The 23,865-nt window shown below is 49.0% G+C and overlaps 1 protein-coding gene and 2 long non-coding RNA genes across 4 annotated transcripts; 1 reads left to right on the forward strand and 2 right to left on the reverse strand.

The window, feature by feature from the left end:
• Positions 1–7,136: 7,136 nt before the first annotated feature.
• LOC118378190 (chondroitin sulfate synthase 1-like) lies at positions 7,137–16,606 on the reverse strand. Its single transcript, XM_052511646.1, is given in 3 exon segments — positions 7,137–10,937; positions 10,940–11,300; positions 16,048–16,606. Coding segments are annotated over 3 exon segments (1,596 nt in total). The 5' UTR covers positions 16,051–16,606; the 3' UTR covers positions 7,137–9,705.
• LOC127926168 (uncharacterized) lies at positions 12,008–15,675 on the forward strand. 2 transcript variants are annotated; one of them, XR_008123509.1, is made up of 4 exons: positions 12,008–12,872; positions 13,493–13,616; positions 13,989–14,174; positions 14,299–15,675. It is a non-coding gene; the product is annotated as an uncharacterized LOC127926168 (long non-coding RNA). The 2 variants fall into 2 exon arrangements; XR_008123508.1 differs by having other exon boundaries at positions 13,493–13,600; positions 13,663–14,174.
• A 1,285-nt stretch (positions 16,607–17,891) lies between the features above and the next one.
• On the reverse strand, positions 17,892–20,302 carry LOC127926170 (uncharacterized). Its single transcript, XR_008123511.1, has 3 exons — positions 20,142–20,302; positions 19,670–19,760; positions 17,892–18,708 (listed from the first exon to the last, which is right to left on the reverse strand). It is a non-coding gene; the product is annotated as an uncharacterized LOC127926170 (long non-coding RNA).
• Positions 20,303–23,865: the final 3,563 nt, after the last annotated feature.

Here is a 23,865-nt window from a genome sequence, read left to right on the forward strand (position 1 = left end):
GTACTGGCAGAAACAGTTGATAACAGTCAGAGACATGGTAGAGAGGGGAGGTGTGCTGGCAGAAACAGTTGATCACAGTCAGAGACATGGTAGAGAGGGGAGGTGTGCTGGCAGAAACAGTTGATAACAGTCAGAGACATGGTAGAGAGGGGAGGTGTGCTGCAGAAACAGTTGATAACAGTCAGAGACATGGTAGAGGGGAGGTGTGCTGGCAGAAACAGTTGATAACAGTCAGAGACATGGTAGAGAGGGGGAGGTGTGCTGGCAGAAACAGTTGATAACAGTCAGAGACATGGTAGAGAGGGGAGGTGTGCTGGCAGAAACAGTTGATAACAGTCAGAGACATGGTAGAGAGGGGAGGTGTGCTGGCAGAAACAGTTGATCACAGTCAGAGACATGGTAGAGAGGGGAGGTGTGCTGGCAGAAACAGTTGATAACAGTCAGAGACATGGTAGAGAGGGGGAGGTGTGCTGGCAGAAACAGTTGATAACAGTCAGAGACATGGTAGAGAGGGGAGGTGTGCTGCAGAAACAGTTGATAACAGTCAGAGACATGGTAGAGAGGGGAGGTGTGCTGGCAGAAACAGTTGATAACAGTCAGAGACATGGTAGAGAGGGGAGGTGTGCTGCAGAAACAGTTGATAACAGTCAGAGACATGGTAGAGAGGGGAGGTGTGCTGGCAGAAACAGTTGATCACAGTCAGAGACATGGTAGAGAGGGGAGGTGTGCTGGCAGAAACAGTTGATAACAGTCAGAGACATGGTAGAGAGGGGAGGTGTGCTGCAGAAACAGTTGATAACAGTCAGAGACATGGTAGAGAGGGGAGGTGTGCTGCAGAAACAGTTGATAACAGTCAGAGACATGGTAGAGAGGGGAGGTGTGCTGGCAGAAACAGTTGATAACAGTCAGAGACATGGTAGAGAGGGGAGGTGTGCTGGCAGAAACAGTTGATCACAGTCAGAGACATGGTAGAGAGGGGAGGTGTGCTGGCAGAAACAGTTGATAACAGTCAGAGACATGGTAGAGAGGGGGAGGTGTACTGGCAGAAACAGTTGATCACAGTCAGAGACATGGTAGAGAGGGGAGGTGTGCTGCAGAAACAGTTGATAACAGTCTGAGACATGGTAGAGAGGGGAGGTGTACTGGCAGAAACAGTTGATAACAGTCAGAGACATGGTAGAGAGGGGAGGTGTGCTGGCAGAAACAGTTGATAACAGTCAGAGACATGGTAGAGAGGGGAGGTGTGCTGGCAGAAACAGTTGATAACAGTCAGAGACATGGTAGAGAGGGGAGGTGTGCTGGCAGAAACAGTTGATAACAGTCAGAGACATGGTAGAGAGGGGAGGTGTGCTGGCAGAAACAGTTGATAACAGTCAGAGACATGGTAGAGAGGGGAGGTGTGCTGGCAGAAACAGTTGATAACAGTCAGAGACATGGTAGAGAGGGGAGGTGTGCTGCAGAAACAGTTGATAACAGTCAGAGACATGGTAGAGAGGGGGAGGTGTGCTGGCAGAAACAGTTGATCACAGTCAGAGACATGGTAGAGAGGGGGAGGTGTGCTGCAGAAACAGTTGATCACAGTCAGAGACATGGTAGAGAGGGGGAGGTGTGCTGCAGAAACAGTTGATAACAGTCAGAGACATGGTAGAGAGGGGAGGTGTGCTGGCAGAAACAGTTGATCACAGTCAGAGACATGGTAGAGAGGGGAGGTGTGCTGGCAGAAACAGTTGATCACAGTCAGAGACATGGTAGAGAGGGGGAGGTGTGCTGGCAGAAACAGTTGATAACAGTCAGAGACATGGTAGAGAGGGGAGGTGTGCTGGCAGAAACAGTTGATAACAGTCAGAGACATGGTAGAGAGGGGAGGTGTGCTGGCAGAAACAGTTGATCACAGTCAGAGACATGGTAGAGAGGGGGAGGTGTGCTGGCAGAAACAGTTGATAACAGTCAGAGACATGGTAGAGAGGGGAGGTGTGCTGGCAGAAACAGTTGATAACAGTCAGAGACATGGTAGAGAGGGGGAGGTGTGCTGGCAGAAACAGTTGATAACAGTCAGAGACATGGTAGAGAGGGGAGGTGTACTGGCAGAAACAGTTGATAACAGTCAGAGACATGGTAGAGAGGGGAGGTGTGCTGGCAGAAACAGTTGATAACAGTCAGAGACATGGTAGAGAGGGGAGGTGTGCTGGCAGAAACAGTTGATAACAGTCAGAGACATGGTAGAGAGGGGAGGTGTGCTGGCAGAAACAGTTGATAACAGTCAGAGACATGGTAGAGAGGGGAGGTGTGCTGGCAGAATCTTTTGCTGATGCAGATCGTTGTTGCTGCTGGCCCTGCAGTGGTGCGTTATGGAGAACAGGAGCAGGGAAGACATTCTCCAGCAGTATTCTTGGCCAGTTTGGGTGGCATTTGATCTGGGCAATTAATTTGATGAGGCTTTTTTGAACCAAATTGAACCAAATGGCATTGAGGTCAGAAGACCTTTCTCAATAGAGAAAGAGCTTACAAAGGATGTCATGATGGTGACATAAGAGAGGTGATTAGCTATTGGTCTTGAGTAAACAACTACCAGATAGGTACAGTAGATATATGTTTTCACCTTTCAGAATAACAAGTGTGTAGACACAGGTTGAAGTTTGTAAACAAAACACTAGGTAGATATTGTTATGGCGGGTTTGATTGAATTTTATCCCAGCTAATTGGCTAGTGTTACCAGAGACTCTGTCTGTATCCAAAAAAGCCCCCTATCCCCTATTTATGGGCACTGGTAAAAAAGTAGTGCACTACAAAGGCAATAGGTGCATTTGGAACAGGCTGCTATAGGGCCACAGGAAGCTCCTACCGGGCTCAGTGAAACCGGGCCTCATGCAAATAGCAGGATAAGTCAATATCCCCATATTGTGTCTGCTCTGGGACCATAAAGACAGACTGGGGAAGGGGACAAAAGAGTTTCAGACATGTATCAGGCTTATGCAGTCACACATGAACAGATGACACACACACACACACACACACACACACACACACACACACACACACACACACACACACACACACACACACACACACACACACACACACACACACACACACACACACACACGCACACGCACACGCACAGACACACACAAACAATGTCTACAAACAGGCATTCTCATAGACCTTCACAGACAAACACACAGTCACAGCATTTGTCATCCACCCCAAACAGTATTTGAGATCGTTGCTTACCTGAAATGGAACCAATGGAATAGACCCAAAAGAGCAAAGCCCCACCCATCAGGCACTCCAGACAGAATGAAGCAAATACTCAAGGTACCATTTGAACCCAGGTATGGATACCTGTACCAGAAGTAACATAACTCCATGACTCCTTCAAATAAATAAAGCATACCTAACCTAGTCAGTTGCACAACTGAATAACTCAAATAATTGGGGCGGCAGGTAGCCTATTGGTTAGAACATTGGGCCAGTCGCCGAAAGGTTGCTAGATCGAATACCGCAGCTGACAAGGTAAAAATCTATTGTTCTGCCCTTGAACAATGCAGTTAACCCACTGTTCTTAGGCAGTCATTGTAAATAAGAATTTGTTCTTATAACTGACTTGCCTAGTTAAATAAAATGCATTCAAATGAAATGTGTCTTCCACATTTAGCCCAACCCCTCTGCCTTAATCGTTGTCCGGGGAGAGATTGTTGCTGGGGGTTAATTGTCTTGCTCAAGTGCAGAACAGCACATTTCCCCCCCCACCTTGCCAGCTCTGGGATTTGAACCAGCGACCTTCCCGTTACTGGGCAAACACTCTTAAACCACTAGGCTACCTGGCACCATATAGCTTCTGGTCTGACACTCTTAAACCACTAGGCTACCTGGCACCATATAGCTTCTGGTCTGACACTCTTAAACCACTAGGCTACCTGGCACCATATAGCTTCTGGTCTGACACTCTTAAACCACTAGGCTACCTGGCACCATATAGCTTCTGGTCTGACACTCTTAAACCACTAGGCTACCTGGCACCATATAACTACTGGTCTGACACTCTGAAACCACTAGGCTACCTGGCACCATATAGCTTCTGGTCTGACACTCTTAAACCACTAGGCTACCTGGCACCATATAACTACTGGTCTGACACTCTGAAACCACTAGGCTACCTGGCACCATATAGCTTCTGGTCTGACACTCTTAAACCACTAGGCTACCTGGCACCATATAGCTTCTGGTCTGACACTCTGAAACCACTAGGCTACCTGGCACCATATAGCTTCTGGTCTGACACTCTGAAACCACTAGGCTACCTGGCACCATATAGCTTCTGGTCTGACACTCTTAAACCACTAGGCTACCTGGCACCATATAGTTACTGGGCAAACACTCTTAAACCACTAGGCTACCTGGCACCATATAGCTACTGGTCTAACACTCTTAAACCACTAGGCTACCTGGCACCATATAGCTTCTGGTCTGACACTCTTAAACCACTAGGCTACCTGGCACCATATAACTACTGGTCTGACACTCTGAAACCACTAGGCTACCTGGCACCATATAGCTTCTGGTCTGACACTCTTAAACCACTAGGCTACCTGGCACCATATAGCTTCTGGTCTGACACTCTTAAACCACTAGGCTACCTGGCACCATATAGCTTCTGGTCTGACACTCTTAAACCACTAGGCTACCTGGCACCATATAGCTTCTGGTCTGACACTCTTAAACCACTAGGCTACCTGGCACCATATAGCTTCTGGTCTGACACTCTTAAACCACTAGGCTACCTGGCACCATATAGCTTCTGGTCTGACACTCTTAAACCACTAGGCTACCTGGCACCATATAACTACTGGTCTGACACTCTGAAACCACTAGGCTACCTGGCACCATATAGCTTCTGGTCTGACACTCTTAAACCACTAGGCTACCTGGCACCATATAACTACTGGTCTGACACTCTGAAACCACTAGGCTACCTGGCACCATATAGCTTCTGGTCTGACACTCTTAAACCACTAGGCTACCTGGCACCATATAGCTTCTGGTCTGACACTCTGAAACCACTAGGCTACCTGGCACCATATAGCTTCTGGTCTGACACTCTGAAACCACTAGGCTACCTGGCACCATATAGCTTCTGGTCTGACACTCTTAAACCACTAGGCTACCTGGCACCATATAGTTACTGGGCAAACACTCTTAAACCACTAGGCTACCTGGCACCATATAGCTACTGGTCTAACACTCTTAAACCACTAGGCTACCTGGCACCATATAGCTTCTGGTCTGACACTCTTAAACCACTAGGCTACCTGGCACCATATAACTACTGGTCTGACACTCTGAAACCACTAGGCTACCTGGCACCATATAGCTTCTGGTCTGACACTCTTAAACCACTAGGCTACCTGGCACCATATAGCTTCTGGTCTGACACTCTTAAACCACTAGGCTACCTGGCACCATATAGCTTCTGGTCTGACACTCTGAAACCACTAGGCTACCTGGCACCATATAGCTTCTGGTCTGACACTCTTAAACCACTAGGCTACCTGGCACCATATAGCTACTGGTCTAACACTCTTAAACCACTAGGCTACCTGGCACCATATAGCTACTGGTCTAACACTCTTAAACCACTAGGCTACCTGGCACCATATAGCTACTGGTCTGACACTCTTAAACCACTAGGCTACCTGGCACCATATAGCTACTGGTCTGACACTCTTAAACCACTAGGCTACCTGGCACCATATAACTACTGGTCTAACACTCTTAAACCACTAGGCTACCTGGCACCATATAGCTACTGGTCTAACACTCTTAAACCACTAGGCTACCTGGCACCATATAGCTACTGGTCTAACACTCTTAAACCACTAGGCTACCTGGCACCATATAGCTACTGGTCTAACACTCTTAAACCACTAGGCTACCTGGCACCATATAGCTACTGGTCTGACACTCTTAAACCACTAGGCTACCTGGCACCATATAGCTACTGGTCTGACACTCTTAAACCACTAGGCTACCTGGCACCATATAGCTACTGGTCTAGCAAACATCTGGAAAGAGTAAAAAACATCACTTGCCACCTTAGAAAAGCTATATTTCTGAGAGGGAGATTTGTGAAGAGGGCAGAGCACAGCGTGTATCTGAACAGCCTGAGACTGGGTCTCTCCTCTCTGACTAGAAGACACAGGATGCCATATGGCTGCGTTCTATTAAAGCTCACCACATGCTTCATAGAGCGAGGCCTAGGAGATCAGCTACAGCCATGATTCATCAGTTAATCCGCATCCCAAATGGTGCCCTATTTCATATGTAGTGCACTACTTCTGACCATGGTACATAGAGCTCTTGTCAAAAGTAGTGCACTATGTAGGGAATAGAGTGCCATTTGGAACATAGGCTTAATAATGTCCTGGTTTCAGTTGTCTCTCGGAGGAGATTCAGAAAACAAACTCTAGTCTCCTCCAGGCAGCCTCACTCCAGGGCACTTCTGTCCATGAGAACATACAGTACACTTTGATAATACATTTACTCCTAAATAATAATAATAATACAAAAATAATAGATTTGATTATGTTGCTTTTCTAGATGTGCTCAAAGCAGGAACAGAAGTCTCCCCATCCACTATTAACGTGCTGCCCCCACCTGGGCGATGCACGGGAGCCATGTGGCCCCAGAAAGCATGCCAGTCATCAGCTTTCATAATGAAGAGGAGGGTTATGAGGAGGCAAGAGATGATTAGGTGGCCATGATGTTATGAAGCCAGGCTGGGAATTTAATACACCAGGGTTATCGTATGAGTATTCATATGTTAAGCAAACACGTATGCTGAGCAAATCTCTTGTCCAGGCCCATTTATGGTAGCCTGGTCCCAGATCAGTTTATGCCATCATGCCAACTCATTGTCAAGGAGTTGACATGATAGAATATACAGATCTGGGGACCAGGGTACATTTATGGATCCTACTGTAATTTGTCAAATTCAAGCTTTGACAGTCATCACCAAAGTTAGTACTACTATTGTTATGTCTTGACATGTCTTGCCTGTAAAATGCAACGGTCATCATTTAAAATGGCCACATGGTCAATGAATGCCTATCTAAAACAAGTACACACCACAACAAAAGCATTTTTGATAAACATTTTTCATTTTATTTCTTAAATATAAAACCTTTCCCAGTTGGACAGGGCTGAATGAACAACAGAAATATTAAAAATCCCCAGAAAACCAAGACCATTATGATAGAGTGTAGCTGACCCCGTCTTCTCTTGGGCTTAAAGACTGTGTGGAGTAGAGGAGACCTTTAAACCAGGGGAGTGCTGCTGCACAGAAGACATTCTCCTAAATAGACAGCTATATGGACAGGGACCAGATAATTCATAGAATTATAATTCATTCTCAGAGTTCTACACTGAACAGAAATAGAAACGCAACATGTAAAGTGTTGGTTCCATGTTTCATGAACTGAAATAAAATATCCCAGAAATGTTCCATACTCACAAAAAGGTTACTTCCCTGTTAGTGAGCATTTCTCCTTTTCCAGATAATCCATCCACCTGACAGGTGTGGCATGTCAAGAAGCTGATTAAACAGCAGGATCATTACACATGTGTACCTTGTGCTGGGGACAATAAAAGGCCACTCTAAAATGTGCAGTTTGTCACACAACACAATGCGTACAGATATCCTAAGTTTTGGGGAACATGCAGTTGGCATGCTGACTGTTGCCATAAGCCGATTCCAACATAATTTTAGAGAATTTGGCAGTACGTCAAACCGGCCTCACAACCGCAGACCACTTGTATGGCATCATGTGTGTGAGCGGTTTGCTGATGTCAACATTATGAACTGAGTGCCCCATGGTGGCGATGGGATTATGGTATGGACAGGCATAAGCTACGGACAACAAACACAATTGCATTTTATTGATGGCAATTTGAATGCACAGAAATACCGTGGCGAGATCCTGAGGACCATTGTGAGGCCCATTTCTTTTAAGGTGTCTTTGACCAACAGATCTATATTCCCAGTCATGTGAAATCCGTAGATTCATTAATTAATTTAAATTGACTGATTCCTTCATATGAATTGTAACTCAGTAAAATCTTTGAAATTGTTGCATTTATATTTTTGTTCAGTATAAAATCAGATTTCATTCTAAGAGTTCTATTCTAATTCATTGTACCAGTGGGTGCTGAGAAGGTTCTGGAATTCACTCCAAGGGTTCTAAAATGATTTAGAATTCCTTCCAGTTCTATGAAGGAGCACAGCATTCCCTGACGTTCCCCTTCCTTTGTTCCTAAATCTGGATGACTAGTTTGATAGAGGCCTTAGATTCCTCATGAGAGCAAAGAGCTGGAGACAGGACGGTGCTTCCTCACTCACTATACCTCTTCATCTACGGGACATGTCATGTTTGTGCCTGCACCTCCTAGAAAACAACATGACACACAACACCTAAAACACACTGTGCAAAAACTCTTTGGTAATCAGATGAGTTTGAGAGAGAAACAAGAAGAAAGTGGAAGAACAACAATCCAACAACAGATGGGTATACAATGTTTCTAATATACATATTCCAACAGTCAGGTAACACAGAATGGAGACTGCAAATTCAATAAATTAGACAGCGGAGGATGAATTGCAGATATTAAATCCAGCAGTTGTGTTCACAGAAGTAAATAAAAAGAAAATCTAAAATCAATTGAAAAAAAAACAACAGTGTTATTCTGTATTATAAACAAATCAAAAGGAATCAAAATGGTCCTTTAGTCTTAATTCAAATGCTTTTCATCTAAGTCAACCTTCTTCAATGATGAAATGTTTGTTCATATCAACCTCCTGTAAACATTCACAATCAAGAGTACAGTTCCATTTAGAGCACTGCTGGTCTGTGAAGATGACAACACCCATGTTCTCCACGCACAAGACAAACGCTACACCTTTTAAAGAGCTTGTACATGCACATCACTGAGGTACACATAATATAACCCCGAATATCACCACATCCCCCCCATACTCTCTTTATAGATCATGTAGTTCCCAGACACTTTCGCCCAAATGGGAAGAGTCTGGTGGACCAACGCATCAAACTTGGCCTTCGTTAGTCAATACAGAATGACTGTGAGAAACTCCTGGCGCATTGGCTTAATCTACCAACCAATCATCTCCCATAACACGCCTCACAGTCGTGTGATTTGCTCAAATTAAATGATGACAGGTACTTGACTCAGTAGGTCACTGCCATATAATTCTATGGTCACTCCCACTAAGGCAAACTTTGAATTGTTCAAATCCCAGGCTTATATGTGCAACAACCTTGAGACAAGGTTACTGTACAAATAACACAGAATGGTCTTTATTACTAGACTGGTAGAATAAGACATCAGAGCACATTGTTCTTGCGTCCAGGGTTATGGAAGGCTCATCCAAAGGAATATTCCTCATCGAGATGCTTTATTTTTCAGCATTAATGAAAACATCTTCTACAGTCACGTTTGTCTCAGTCAGTTCAACGTTCACGTGTTTTCTTTAAAAAAAAGCAGATTTCCAAAATATATCCAAGTCTTTTTTGTTTCTGTAAAAAATAAATTAGGTAGTTAAAAATGCTGCTAAGACAAATGGGAAGAGGGAAAGACACCCAGGCCTGGGGGACTCCACATACTGCTTTTGTCAGTCCTGGCCGGAGTGCTTTTTCACGCTGTCCTGAGGGATTCGTTATTTGAGCTCCCGACCTTCCGGAAGCCGTGGTCATTCTTCTCGAGCCACAGTTCAGCCAGCTGCTGTGTCGAGCCGTGCGACGAGGCTTTGGAGCCCAGGCACATCTTGTACTGGTTGGGCTCCAGGTTGGGGTCGCACACTACTGGATGGTGAACGTGTATGATCCCCGGGTCCGTGCTCCGGAACAACCGGATCCCTGATTGGACAAACTTGTTAAAGAGGTCCACGTCCTCCAAACCCCACCCTTGGATGGAGGTGTCGAAGCCCCCGGCCCCGACCAGGTCGCCCTTGTAAACACAGACGATGCCGAAGCCGTAGTGACGCCACAGACCCGTCTTGGCGGTGAACACATAGTGGTTCTCACTGGGCACCTTACCGGCGTAAACCACCTTGGGGTCGTACTGACTGAAGATGATGGGGAAGTAGGTCTGCTCCCCCAGGACCGTGTTACTCCGGCACCTCTTGAGGAAGTCTGTTGTGAAGAGCAGGTCCACGTCGCAGTAGAAGAGCAGTGAGTCGTTGGAGAAGTGGGCCGAGCCCACCTCCAGAGCCAAGGCCCGGGAGAAGGAGCCCGACACGGGCTGGATCTCCATCTCGGCACGGGGGTACTTGATGTGGTACTCCCTCATCAGCTCCACCTGCTTGACCCGCTCTGTGTTGTTGTCGGTGCTGAAGAGGAGGATGAGCAGCTTGACGTTCTGGTTGGGGATCAGGCACACCCGTTCTAAATTGGTCATGAAGCGGACAAAGATGTCGTAGCGTCCGGATAGCGGCACCAGTATGTTGACCTTAGGCTCTTTCGGCTCCTTCTGGTCCTGGCTAGAGCTGGACAGCTTGAAGGGCACAAACATCTTGAGGGAGTTGGAGAGGAAGGACAGGGAGTCAGAGTCCTGGTTGATGCTGCTGGCGAGAGCCTTGTCGTCCATCTCCTCTTCCTCTCTGAACTGGATCTGGCTGAAGGTCTGCTGGAGGTAGGCATGTCTCCTCACCGGCACCGTCATGGTCTTCCCTTTGTGCTTCTTGTAGAGGAGCAACAGGTCCAGCACGTACTCCGCCCCGTACATGGGGTTGACCCGCCGGTAGCCGTACTGGATCTCCTTGAAGTCGATCACTCGTCCCCGCGTCTTGGCGTTGGCGTTAATCATCTCCATCACCTGCATGATGATGTCATCCAGGGCCAGATGCTGGGAGGAGTCCATTCCCCGGCGGGGGGTTGGCCGTCAGACGAGGAGAACAGGTACTTGCCCGTCAGGAACTCCCACTCCAGGACCTCCTCGCGGAGCCGAGGGTGGAACCTCATGAAGGATGGAGGCATGCCCAGCTGCAGGTCCTCTCGGCTGGGCTCGGCCGCCCCGTAGCGGCACATCTGGACGATCTCACGGTGGAGCTGGACGGTGCGGTGGCGGAGCTGGGCGATCTTGCGGCTGAGCATGTAGCTGTGCAGGCGGTACTGGTAGGGCGGGTTCTTGTTGGGGTGCAGGGTGATGGCCCGGTGGATCTTGCTATTGTGGAGGTCGCGGATGTATCCCTTCTTGTTGGGCTCGTAGTTCTCGTAGAACAGCTGCTGCATCTGGGGAGAGAAGAGAGGGAGACAACGGCTGAGATTACATCAATAAACACAATATGGCACAATAGAACACTCATGCATTATATAGACTAGGCCCTGTGTGGGAGTGTACAAAAGCACAACGCATACAGAGCGCGCTCTAGGACAGAAAACATTCTGTCCTCTAAAATGTGAAAATAGCAAAAAACAAGATGCACAACACAGCTTGATCCCAGTTGACCCCTGTTGACCCCTCTCCGCTGCCTGTACTTGTATACTGCTCCACTGAGGATTTATTAAGGTGGATGTCTATATGAATGTAAACTCCTGCAGCCCAACAGAGATGTTATTTTTATCAGACGTCCTGCTGCTAATGCAAAGTGCAAATTAGAACAGGCTCAAGGAATGCCTTCTGGAGGTGAGCTCCGTGCTTACAGAGCCCTCAAATATTGACCAGGGAACGGGTAATGCCTTCTGGAGGTGAGCTCCGTGCTTACAGAGCCCTCAAATATTGACCAGGGAGCGGGTAATGTCTTCTGGAGGTGAGCTCAGAGCTTACAGAGCCCTCAAATATTGACCAGGGAGCAGGTAATGTCTTCTGGAGGTGAGCTCAGAGCTTACAGAGCCCTCAAATATTGACCAGGGAGCGGGTAATGCCTTCTGGAGGTGAGCTCAGAGCTTACAGAGCCCTCAAATATTGACCAGGGAGCAGGTAATGCCTTCTGGAGGTGAGCTCAGAGCTTACAGAGCCCTCAAATATTGACCAGGGAGCGGGTAATGCCTTCTGGAGGTGAGCTCCGAGCTTACAGAGCCCTCAAATATTGACCAGGGAGCGGGTAATGCCTTCTGGAGGTGAGCTCAGAGCTTACAGAGCCCTCAAATATTGACCAGGGAGCGGGTAATGCCTTCTGGAGGTGAGCTCCGAGCTTACAGAGCCCTCAAATATTGACCAGGGAGCGGGTAATGTCTTCTGGAGGTGAGCTCAGAGCTTACAGAGCCCTCAAATATTGACCAGGGAGCGGGTAATGCCTTCTGGAGGTGAGCTCCGAGCTTACAGAGCCCTCAAATATTGACCAGGGAGCGGGTAATGCCTTCTGGAGGTGAGCTCCGAGCTTACAGAGCCCTCAAATATTGACCAGGGAGCGGGTAATGCCTTCTGGAGGTGAGCTCAGAGCTTACAGAGCCCTCAAATATTGACCAGGGAGCGGGTAATGCCTTCTGGAGGTGAGCTCCGAGCTTACAGAGCCCTCAAATATTGACCAGGGAGCGGGTAATGCCTTCTGGAGGTGAGCTCAGAGCTTACAGAGCCCTCAAATATTGACCAGGGAGCAGGTAATGCCTTCTGGAGGTGAGCTCAGAGCTTACAGAGCCCTCAAATATTGACCAGGGAGCAGGTAATGCCTTCTGGAGGTGAGCTCCGTGCTTACAGAGCCCTCAAATATTGACCAGGGAGCAGGTAATGCCTTCTGGAGGTGAGCTCCGAGCTTACAGAGCCCTCAAATATTGACCAGGGAGCGGGTAATGCCTTCTGGAGGTGAGCTCTGAGCTTACAGAGCCCTCAAATATTGACCAGGGAGCGGGTAATGCCTTCTGGAGGTGAGCTCCGAGCTTACAGAGCCCTCAAATATTGACCAGGGAGCAGGTAATGCCTTCTGGAGGTGAGCTCCGAGCTTACAGAGCCCTCAAATATTGACCAGGGAGCGGGTAATGCCTTCTGGAGGTGAGCTCTGAGCTTACAGAGCCCTCAAATATTGACCAGGGAGCGGGTAATGCCTTCTGGAGGTGAGCTCTGAGCTTACAGAGCCCTCAAATATTGACCAGGGAGCGGGTAATGCCTTCTGGAGGTGAGCTCTGAGCTTACAGAGCCCTCAAATATTGACCAGGGAGCAGGTAATGCCTTCTGGAGGTGAGCTCTGAGCTTACAGAGCCCTCAAATATTGACCAGGGAGCGGGTAATGCCTTCTGGAGGTGAGCTCAGAGCTTACAGAGCCCTCAAATATTGACCAGGGAGCGGGTAATGCCTTCTGGAGGTGAGCTCCGTGCTTACAGAGCCCTCAAATATTGACCAGGGAGCGGGTAATGCCTTCTGGAGGTGAGCTCCGAGCTTACAGAGCCCTCAAATATTGACCAGGGAGCGGGTAATGCCTTCTGGAGGTGAGCTCCGAGCTTACAGAGCCCTCAAATATTGACCAGGGAGCGGGTAATGCCTTCTGGAGGTGAGCTCTGAGCTTACAGAGCCCTCAAATATTGACCAGGGAGCGGGTAATGCCTTCTGGAGGTGAGCTCTGAGCTTACAGAGCCCTCAAATATTGACCAGGGAGCGGGTAATGCCTTCTGGAGGTGAGCTCAGAGCTTACAGAGCCCTCAAATATTGACCAGGGAGCAGGTAATGCCTTCTGGAGGTGAGCTCTGAGCTTACAGAGCCCTCAAATATTGACCAGGGAGCGGGTAATGCCTTCTGGAGGTGAGCTCAGAGCTTACAGAGCCCTCAAATATTGACCAGGGAGCGGGTAATGCCTTCTGGAGGTGAGCTCCGAGCTTACAGAGCCCTCAAATATTGACCAGGGAGCGGGTAATGCCTTCTGGAGGTGAGCTCCGAGCTTACAGAGCCCTCAAATATTGACCAGGGAGCGGGTAATGCCTTCTGGAGGTGAGCTCCGAGCTTACAGAGCCCTCAAATATTGACCAGGGAGCGGGTAATGCCTTCTGGAGGTGAGCTCTGAGCTTACAGAGCCCTCAAATATTGACCAGGGAGCGGGTAATGCCTTCTGGAGGTGAGCTCTGAGCTTACAGAGCCCTCAAATATTGACCAGGGAGCGGGTAATGCCTTCTGGAGGTGAGCTCTGAGCTTACAGAGCCCTCAAATATTGACCAGGGAGCGGGTAATGCCTTCTGGAGGTGAGCTCCGAGCTTACAGAGCCCTCAAATATTGACCAGGGAGCGGGTAATGCCTTCTGGAGGTGAGCTCCGAGCTTACAGAGCCCTCAAATATTGACCAGGGAGCGGGTAATGCCTTCTGGAGGTGAGCTCTGAGCTTACAGAGCCCTCAAATATTGACCAGGGAGCGGGTAATGCCTTCTGGAGGTGAGCTCTGAGCTTACAGAGCCCTCAAATATTGACCAGGGAGCGGGTAATGCCTTCTGGAGGTGAGCTCTGAGCTTACAGAGCCCTCAAATATTGACCAGGGAGCGGGTAATGCCTTCTGGAGGTGAGCTCAGAGCTTACAGAGCCCTCAAATATTGACCAGGGAGCGGGTAATGCCTTCTGGAGGTGAGCTCTGAGCTTACAGAGCCCTCAAATATTGACCAGGGAGCGGGTAATGCCTTCTGGAGGTGAGCTCAGAGCTTACAGAGCCCTCAAATATTGACCAGGGAGCGGGTAAGCCTCGACGGTTACATGAGTGTTGACTGCAAACCTGTTGAGGCTTTACAAACCTAATGTTCCCCCAATCACAGGGGGCCCTGTGAGTAAACTGTGGGACAGCTGCTGAGGCCCCTATTGGCAGTGACTCAAGCGTGGCCAAGAAGGAAGGGTCTGTGTTGTTGACCAATCCAATGAAGGGAGTCCTCAGAGGTCTATTTGCGAAAGACAGACACCGCTCAGAAAAAGGCCTCCAATTTTGAGAAGGACGGCTCTGGAATGCAGCCACAAACCCAGTCCCCTGGGGGAAAGGCAATACACAGAATCGGACAGGATCGGTATAGAGGCCAGGCCTGATAGTTTTATAAAAGCGATACCTAACTAGTGTAAGTACGGCTGGTCACAAGAACTCACTGAATAAGCCTCTTTGCTTTTCCATGGGCTCTGCCCCTGCCTTCCTGCTACTAGGAGGAGTTGGAACGTGGCCAACCATAAAATCAAGCAGTCTGATCAATGGAAATCTTGAGCAAACCCCAAGCTTTAGAGTGTGAGGGGTCAGGTAGGCTATTACATCAGAACCAAGGGGGCTATCGCATGGCAGCCTTACACACATGTATTTAACGAGCATATAAAATAAGATCTAAGAAAAAGATTGTTGCAGTAGTCAACCCCTACACGTGTCCATGTTTCACTGGTTCTGAGAAGTGACTGGCAAATAGCCCTCTTTGGACACCAAACCAGTGGGTGCATCTTTATATTAGAAAGTGGCTTCCTCTCCATCTCTCCTTCCCATCATCTCCTTCCATACATTGGAGAAGTCAGTGACATGGAGAGGATCTCTTCTCCTTTGTTCTGAGAGTTGACCAAATGAAGATCTCCACTCCTTTGCTCTGAGAGGTGGCCAAATGAAGAGCTCTTCTCCTTTGTTCTGAGAGGCGACCAAATGAAAGGAGGAAGATTAGAAGGAGCCACTTCAGAGTACTGAGACGTACCCCAGCAGGTAGGCCAAGTCAGATTGTTCTGAGTGCCCAGCTGTGAGGCAGTAGACATCAGCACTGCAGCCAGTCAGGATGTTGACCTCCCTCTCTCCCATGGCTTCCCCATCATTACCACCTCTAACGACCTGACTTTTGTCTTCCATGTCTCCTTCAGCAGTTAAGACTCAGAATGATTTTTCACATTCATTAAGCCTCCATACCACACCGCTTACAATCCTCACATTAGCACACTTTCATCTAATCACCCTGAATGGCTCATTAAGAAATAAAAGGAAGAAAAATATCAATGGTAAATTCTCGCTGTGAGTTTTAAGTCTTGTGTCACACACAACCACATCAAGCAGAGCTTTTGTGAAGAAGGTGGAGAACCCCAAGCTCAGTGATGGACAGAAACTAAGCACTGAAAAGCATACCATGTGTTTTATGCCAGGTTTTAACAACCTATTGTCTTCAGACCTTCTGGTTGGGGATCAGGCCTTCAAACGCTTAAAAAATCTGGACACATTAAGATGACAGCTCAGTGTTGTATCATATCTGGACACATTAAGATGACAGCTCAGTGTTGTATCATATCTGGACACATTAAGATGACAGCTCAGTGTTGTATCATATCTGGACACATTAAGATGACAGCTCAGTGTTGTATCATATCTGGACACATTAAGATGACAGCTCAGTGTTGTATCATATCTGGACACATTAAGATAACAGCTCAGTGTTGTATCATATCTGGACACATTAAGATGACAGCTCAGTGTTGTATCATATCTGGACACATTAAGATGACAGCTCAGTGTTGTATCATATCTGGACACATTAAGATGACAGCTCAGTGTTGTATCATATCTGGACACATTAAGATGACAGCTCAGTGTTGTATCATATCTGGACACATTAAGATGACAGCTCAGTGTTGTATCATATCTGGACTCATTAAGATGACAGCTCAGTGTTGTATCATATCTGGACACATTAAGATGACAGCTCAGTGTTGTATCATATCTGGACACATTAAGATGACAGCTCAGTGTTGTATCATATCTGGACAACATTAAGATCAGGACTAAATATCCCCCTGAACAAACAGTGTTGTCAATCCATATACAAGAGGACACACTATCACATCAGGACTAAATATCCCCCTGAACAAACAGTGCTGTCAAGTCCATTACAAGAGGACAACACTATCACAGCAGGACTAAATATCCCCCTGAACAAACAGTGCTGTCAAGTCCATTACAAGAGGACAACACTATCACAGCAGGACTAAATATCCCCCTGAACAAACAGTGCTGTCAAGTCCATTACAAGAGGACAACACTATCACAGCAGGACTAAATATCCCCCTGAACAAACAGTGCTGTCAAGTCCATTACAAGAGGACAACACTATCACAGCAGGACTAAATATCCCCCTGAACAAACAGTGCTGTCAAGTCCATTACAAGAGGACAACACTATCACAGCAGGACTAAATATCCCCCTGAACAAACAGTGCTGTCAAGTCCATTACAAGAGGACAACACTATCACATCAGGACTAAATATCCCCCTGAACAAACAGTGCTGTCAAGTCCATTACAAGAGGACAACACTATCACAGCAGGACTAAATATCCCCCTGAACAAACAGTGCTGTCAAGTCCATTACAAGAGGACAACACTATCACAGCAGGACTAAATATCCCCCTGAACAAACCCCATTACAAGAGGACAACACTACAAACTAAATAGAACAAACAGTGCTGTCAAGTCCATTACAAGAGGACAACACTATCACAGCAGGACTAAATATCCCCCTGAACAAACAGTGCTGTCAAGTCCATTACAAGAGGACAACACTATCACATCAGGACTAAATATCCCCCTGAACAAACAGTGCTGTCAAGTCCATTACAAGAGGACAACACTATCACAGCAGGACTAAATATCCCCCTGAACAAACAGTGCTGTCAAGTCCATTACAAGAGGACAACACTATCACATCAGGACTAAATATCCCCCCTGAACAAACAGTGCTGTCAAGTCCATTACAAGAGGACAACACTATCACAGCAGGACTAAATATCCCCCTGAACAAACAGTGCTGTCAAGTCCATTACAAGAGGACAACACTATCACAGCAGGACTAAATATCGCCCTGAACAAACAAGTAGTCATTGTGGAGCGATTGCATTCGGAGACAGGTGATACAATTGTCTTCCTTGGACCGCGCTACTTGGGCCTAAATCAACACATTACGTCTGGACGGCAGAACCCGGCAAAGTAATGTGAGTAGATATGCACTCTGTGGCCATGTCCAAAATGGCACCCTATCCCCATGTAGTGCATTACTTTTGACCAGAACCATATGGGATCCCGGTCAAAAGTAGTGAGCTGCATAGGGAATAGTGTGCCATTTGGGACACTGGCTGGGTAAGTGACGGTTCCAGTCTGGCTCATGTCGGGGCTAGCGCTGGCTAGCATAGGCTTCCTCTGGAGTCGTGCGTAAACTGAACGCCAGTCAATCTGTGATGAACATACAGCCAAGGGAAACACCAACGGCAGACACCATCTATTCATAACCAATATTACCAGGGACAAGTTGTCTGAAATCACCATTAAAGGGTGAGAATAGAGCCAGGTTGGCGTACAGAAAACTTCTCAGGTGTTGGAATGTGAAAGGCTGTTGGAATGAAACTCAGAGGGAAATATATGCTCCTCTGATCAGCAACCATCAGGGGCAGGAATGTGACTGGAAAAACTCAGGCCCGAGGCAACATGCTGGTATTATTAGGTCATTAGCATTAGTTGGGGGGACAGGGAATGTAGGGAATAGGGTGCTATTACAGAGGCAGTCAGAGAATCCCACAGGGCCGTAACCTAGTCTATTGCTGCCACCAGTTGAATCCCACAGGGCCGTAACCTAGTCTATTGCTGCCACCAGTTGAATCCCACAGGGCTGTAACCTAGTCTATTGCTGCCACCAGTTGAATCCCACAGGGCCGTAACCTAGTCTATTGCTGCCACCAGTTGAATCCCACAGGGCCGTAACCTAGTCTATTCCTGCCACCAGTTGAATCCCACAGGGCCGTAACCTAGTCTATTCTGCCACCAGTTGAATCCCACAGGGCCGTAACCTAGTCTATTGCTGAATCCCACAGGGCCGTAACCAGTCTATTGCTGCCACCAGTTGAATCCCACAGGGCCAGTAACCTATTGCTGCCACCAGTTGAATCCCACAGGTCTATAACCTAGTCCTGCCACCAGTTGAATCCCACAGGGCCGTAACCTAGTCTATTGCCCACCAGTCTATTGCTGCCACCAGTTGAATCCACAGGGCGTAACCTAGTCTATTGCTGCCACCAGTAACCTAGTCTATTGCTGCCACCAGTTGAATCCCACAGGGCCGTAACCTAGTCTATTGCTGCCACCAGTTGAATCCCACAGGGCTGTAACCTAGTCTATTGCTGCCACCAGTTGAATCCCACAGGGCTGTAACCTAGTCTATTGCTGCCACCAGTTGAATCCCACAGGGCTGTAACCTAGTCTATTGCTGCCACCAGTTGAATCCCACAGGGCCCAGTTGAATACACCAGTCTATTGCTGCCACCAGTTGAATCCCACAGGGCTGTAACCTAGTCTATTGCTGCCACCAGTTGAATCCCACAGGGCTGTAACCTAGTCTATTGCTGCCACCAGTTGAATCCCACAGGGCTGTAACCTAGTCTATTGCTGCCACCAGTTGAAACCTAAGTCTATTGCTGCCACCAGTTGCTCCCACATCCCACAGGGCTGTAACCTAGTCATTGCTGCCACCAGTTGAATCCCACAGGGCTGTAACCTAGTCTATTGCTGCCACCAGTTGAATCCCACAGGGCTGTAACCTAGTCTATTGCTGCCACCAGTTGAATCCCACAGGGCTGTAACCTAGTCTATTCCTGCCACCAGTTGAATCCCACAGGGCTGTAACCTAGTCTATTGCTGCCACCAGTTGAATCCCACAGGGCCGTAACCTAGTCTATTGCTGCCACCAGTTGAATCCCACAGGGCCGTAACCTAGTCTATTGCTGCCACCAGTTGAATCCCACAGGGCCGTAACCTAGTCTATTGCTGCCACCAGTTGAATCCCACAGGGCTGTAACCTAGTCTATTGCTGCCACCAGTTGAATCCCACAGGGCTGTAACCTAGTCTATTGCTGCCACCAGTTGAATCCCACAGGGCCGTAACCTAGTCTATTGCTGCCACCAGTTGAATCCCACAGGGCTGTAACCTAGTCTATTGCTGCCACCAGTTGAATCCCACAGGGCCGTAACCTGCCACCAGTTGAATCCCACAGGGCTGTAACCTAGTCTATTGCTGCCTACCTAGTCTATTGCTGCCACCAGTTGAATCCCACAGGGCCGTAACCTAGTCTGCCACCTCCCACAGGGCCGTAACCAGTGCTGCCACCAGTTGAATCCCACAGGGGTAACCTAGTCTAACCAGTCTATTGCTGCCACCAGTTGAATCCCACAGTATTGCTGCCACCTATTGCTGCCACCAGTTGAATCCCACAGGGCCGTAACCTAGTCTATTGCTGCCACCAGTTGAATCCCACAGGGCTGTAACCTAGTCTATTGCTGCCACCAGTTGAATCCCACAGGGCCGTAACCTAGTCTATTGCTGCCACCAGTTGAATCCCACAGGGCTGTAACCTAGTCTGTCTGCCACCAGTTGAATCCCACTGCCACCAGTTGAATCCCACAGGGCTGTAACCTAGTCTATTGCTGCCACCACGTAACCTAGTCTATTGCTGCCACCAGTTGAATCCCACAGGGCTGTAACCTAGTCTATTGCTGCCACCAGTTGAAGTTGCACAGGGCTGTCTATTGCTGCCACCACCTAGTCTGCCACCAGTTTCCCACAGGGCTGCCACCAGTTGAATCCCACAGGGCTGTAACCTAGTCTATTGCTGCCACCAGTTGCCACCAGTCTATTGCTGAATCCCACAGGGGTAACCTAGTCTATTGCTGCCACCAGTTGAATCCCACAGGGCTGTAACCTAGTCTATTGCTGCCACCAGTTGAATCCCACAGGGCTGTAACCTAGTCTATTGCTGCCACCAGTTGAATCCCACAGGGCTGTAACCTAGTCTATTGCTGCCACCAGTTGAATCCCACAGGGCTGTAACCTAGTCTATTGCTGCCACCAGTTGAATCCCACAGGGCTGTAACCTAGTCTATTGCTGCCACCAGTTGAATCCCACAGGGCTGTAACCTAGTCACAGGGCAGTTGAATCCCACAGGGCTGTAACCTAGTCTATTGCTGCCACCAGTTGAATCCCACAGGGCTGTAACCTAGTCTATTGCTGCCACCAGTTGAATCCCACAGGGCTGTAACCTAGTCTATTGCTGCCACCAGTTGAATCCCACAGGGCCGTAACCTAGTCTATTGCTGCCACCAGTTGAATCCCACAGGGCTGTAACCTAGTCTATTGCTGCCACCAGTTGAATCCCACAGGGCTGTAACCTAGTCTATTGCTGCCACCAGTTGAATCCCACAGGGCTGTAACCTAGTCTATTGCTGCCACCAGTGTGACAGGTTTGGTACAGTCTGGGACGAGCCACACATCTCTGGCCCTGATAAAGCAGCACCAGACCTGCTGATCTTTAAAAGTAAAATGTACTTTATGTACTGTTGTTTTATTGATGACTTTTATGGTTCTATGATTTGTGTGTGTATGTTGCGTGTGCATGTGTGTGTGTGTATGTTGTGTGTGCATGTGTGTGTGTGTGTCTGTTGTGTGTGCGTGTGTGTGTGTCTGTTGTGTGTGCATGTGTGTGTGTCTGTTGTGTGTGTGTCTGTTGTGTGTGTGTGTGTCTGTTGTGTGTGTGTGTGTCTGTTGTGTGTGCATGTGTGTGTGTCTGTTGTGTGTGTGTGTGTCTGTTGTGTGTGCATGTGAGAGAGACAGCTTGCGTGTATCTGTGTCTAAATGGTGCTCAATTCTAGGTGGCCAGTTCTGGTATATTTCAGCTCAGAGGTGCAATGTTCGATTAATTTCAACTGTTCTGCCTTATTATTATTCGACCATGCTGGTTATTTATGAACATTTGAACATCTTGGCCATGTTCTGTTATAATCTCCACCCGGCACAGCCAGAAGAGGACTGGCCACCCCACATAGCCTGGACAGGGAGAGAGGGGAGCTGACCAACCAGAGGGGAGAGGGAGAGAGAGGGGAGAGGGAGAGAGAGGGGAGCTGACCAACCAGAGGGGAGAGGGAGAGAGAGGGCAGCTGACCAACCAGAGGGGAGAGGGAGAGAGAGGGGAGCTGACCAGCCAGAGGGGAGAGGGAGAGAGAGGGGAGCTGACCAGCCAGAGGGGAGAGGAGAGAGAGGGGAGAGGGAGAGAGAGGGGAGCTGACCAGCCAGAGGGGAGAGGGAGAGAGAGGGGAGCTGACCAGCCAGAGGGGAGAGGGAGAGAGAGGGGAGCTGACCAGCCAGAGGGGAGAGGGAGAGAGAGGGGAGCTGACCAACCAGAAGGGAGAGGGAGAGAGAGGGGAGCTGACCAGCCAGAGGGGAGAGGGAGAGAGAGGGGAGAGAGAGGGGAGAGGGAGAGAGAGGGGAGCTGACCAGCCAGAGGGGAGAGGGAGAGAGAGGGAGAGAGAGGGGAGCTGACCAGCCAGAGGGGAGAGGGACAGAGAGGGGAGAGGGAGAGAGAGGGGAGCTGACCAGCCAGGGGGGAGAGGGAGAGAGAGGGGAGCTGACCAACCAGAGGGGAGAGGGAGAGAGAGGGGAGCTGACCAGCCAGAGGGGAGAGGGAGAGAGAGGGGAGAGAGACAGAGAGGGGAGCTGACCAGCCAGAGGGGAGAGGGAGCGAGAGGGGCGCTGACCAGCCAGAGGGGAGAGGGAGAGAGAGGGGCGCTGACCAGCCAGAGGGGAGAGGGAAAGAGAGGGGAGCTGAACAGCCAGGAGTTCCAGGCAGTAGAACACAGGACAGAGGAGAGGAAAGGAGGAGAGGAGTCCCAGGCAGTCGAACACAGGACAGAGGAGAGGAAAGGAGGAGAGGAGTCCCAGACAGAAGAACACAGGACAGAGGAGAGGAAAGGAGGAGAGGAGTCCCAGGCAGTAGAACACAGGACAGAGGAGAGGAAAGGAGGAGAGGAGTCCCAGGCAGTAGAACACAGGACAGAGGAGAGGAAAGGAGGAGAGGAGTCCCAGGCAGTAGAACACAGGACAGAGGAGAGGAAAGGAGGAGAGGAGTCCCAGGCAGTAGAACACAGGACAGAGGAGAGGAGTCCCAGGCAGAAGAACACAGGACAGAGGAGAGGAAAGGAGGAGAGGAGTCCCAGGCAGTAGAACACAGGACAGAGGAGAGGAAAGGAGGAGAGGAGTCCCAGGCAGTAGAACACAGGACAGAGGAGAGGAGTCCCAGGCAGTAGAACACATGGCAGAGGAGAGGAAAGGAGGAGAGGAGTCCCAGGCAGTAGAACACAGGACAGAGGAGAGGAAAGGAGGAGAGGAGTCCCAGGCAGTAGAACACAGGACAGAGGAGAGGAGTCCCAGGCAGTAGAACACATGGCAGAGGAGAGGAAAGGAGGAGAGGAGTCCCAGGCAGTAGAACACAGGACAGAGGAGAGGAAAGGAGGAGAGGAGTCCCAGGCAGTAGAACACAGGACAGAGGAGAGGAAAGGAGGAGAGGAGTCCCAGGCAGTAGAACACAGGATAGAGGAGAGGAAAGGAGGAGAGGAGTCCCAGGCAGAAGAACACATGACAGAGGAGAGGAGTCCCAGGCAGAAGAACACAGGACAGAGGAGAGGAGTCCCAGGCAGAAGAACACATGACAGAGGAGAGGAGTCCCAGGCAGAAGAACACATGACAGAGGAGAGGAGTCCCAGGCAGTAGAACACAGGACAGAGGAGAGGAAAGGAGGAGAGGAGTCCCAGGCAGTAGAACACAGGACAGAGGAGAGGAAAGGAGGAGAGGAGTCCCAGGCAGTAGAACACAGGACAGAGGAGAGGAAAGAGGAGAGGAGTCCCAGGCAGTAGAACACAGGACAGAGGAGAGGAAAGGAGGAGAGGAGTCCCAGGCAGTAGAACACAGGACAGAGGAGAGGAAAGGAGGAGAGGAGTCCCAGGCAGTAGAACACAGGACAGAGGAGAGGAGTCCCAGGCAGAAGAACACAGGACAGAGGAGAGGAAAGGAGGAGAGGAGTCCCAGGCAGTAGAACACAGGACAGAGGAGAGGAAAGGAGGAGAGGAGTCCCAGGCAGTA

Source organism: Oncorhynchus keta, unplaced genomic scaffold (assembly GCF_023373465.1).
Source record: "Oncorhynchus keta strain PuntledgeMale-10-30-2019 unplaced genomic scaffold, Oket_V2 Un_contig_7046_pilon_pilon, whole genome shotgun sequence".
NCBI lineage: Eukaryota > Metazoa > Chordata > Actinopteri > Salmoniformes > Salmonidae > Oncorhynchus > Oncorhynchus keta.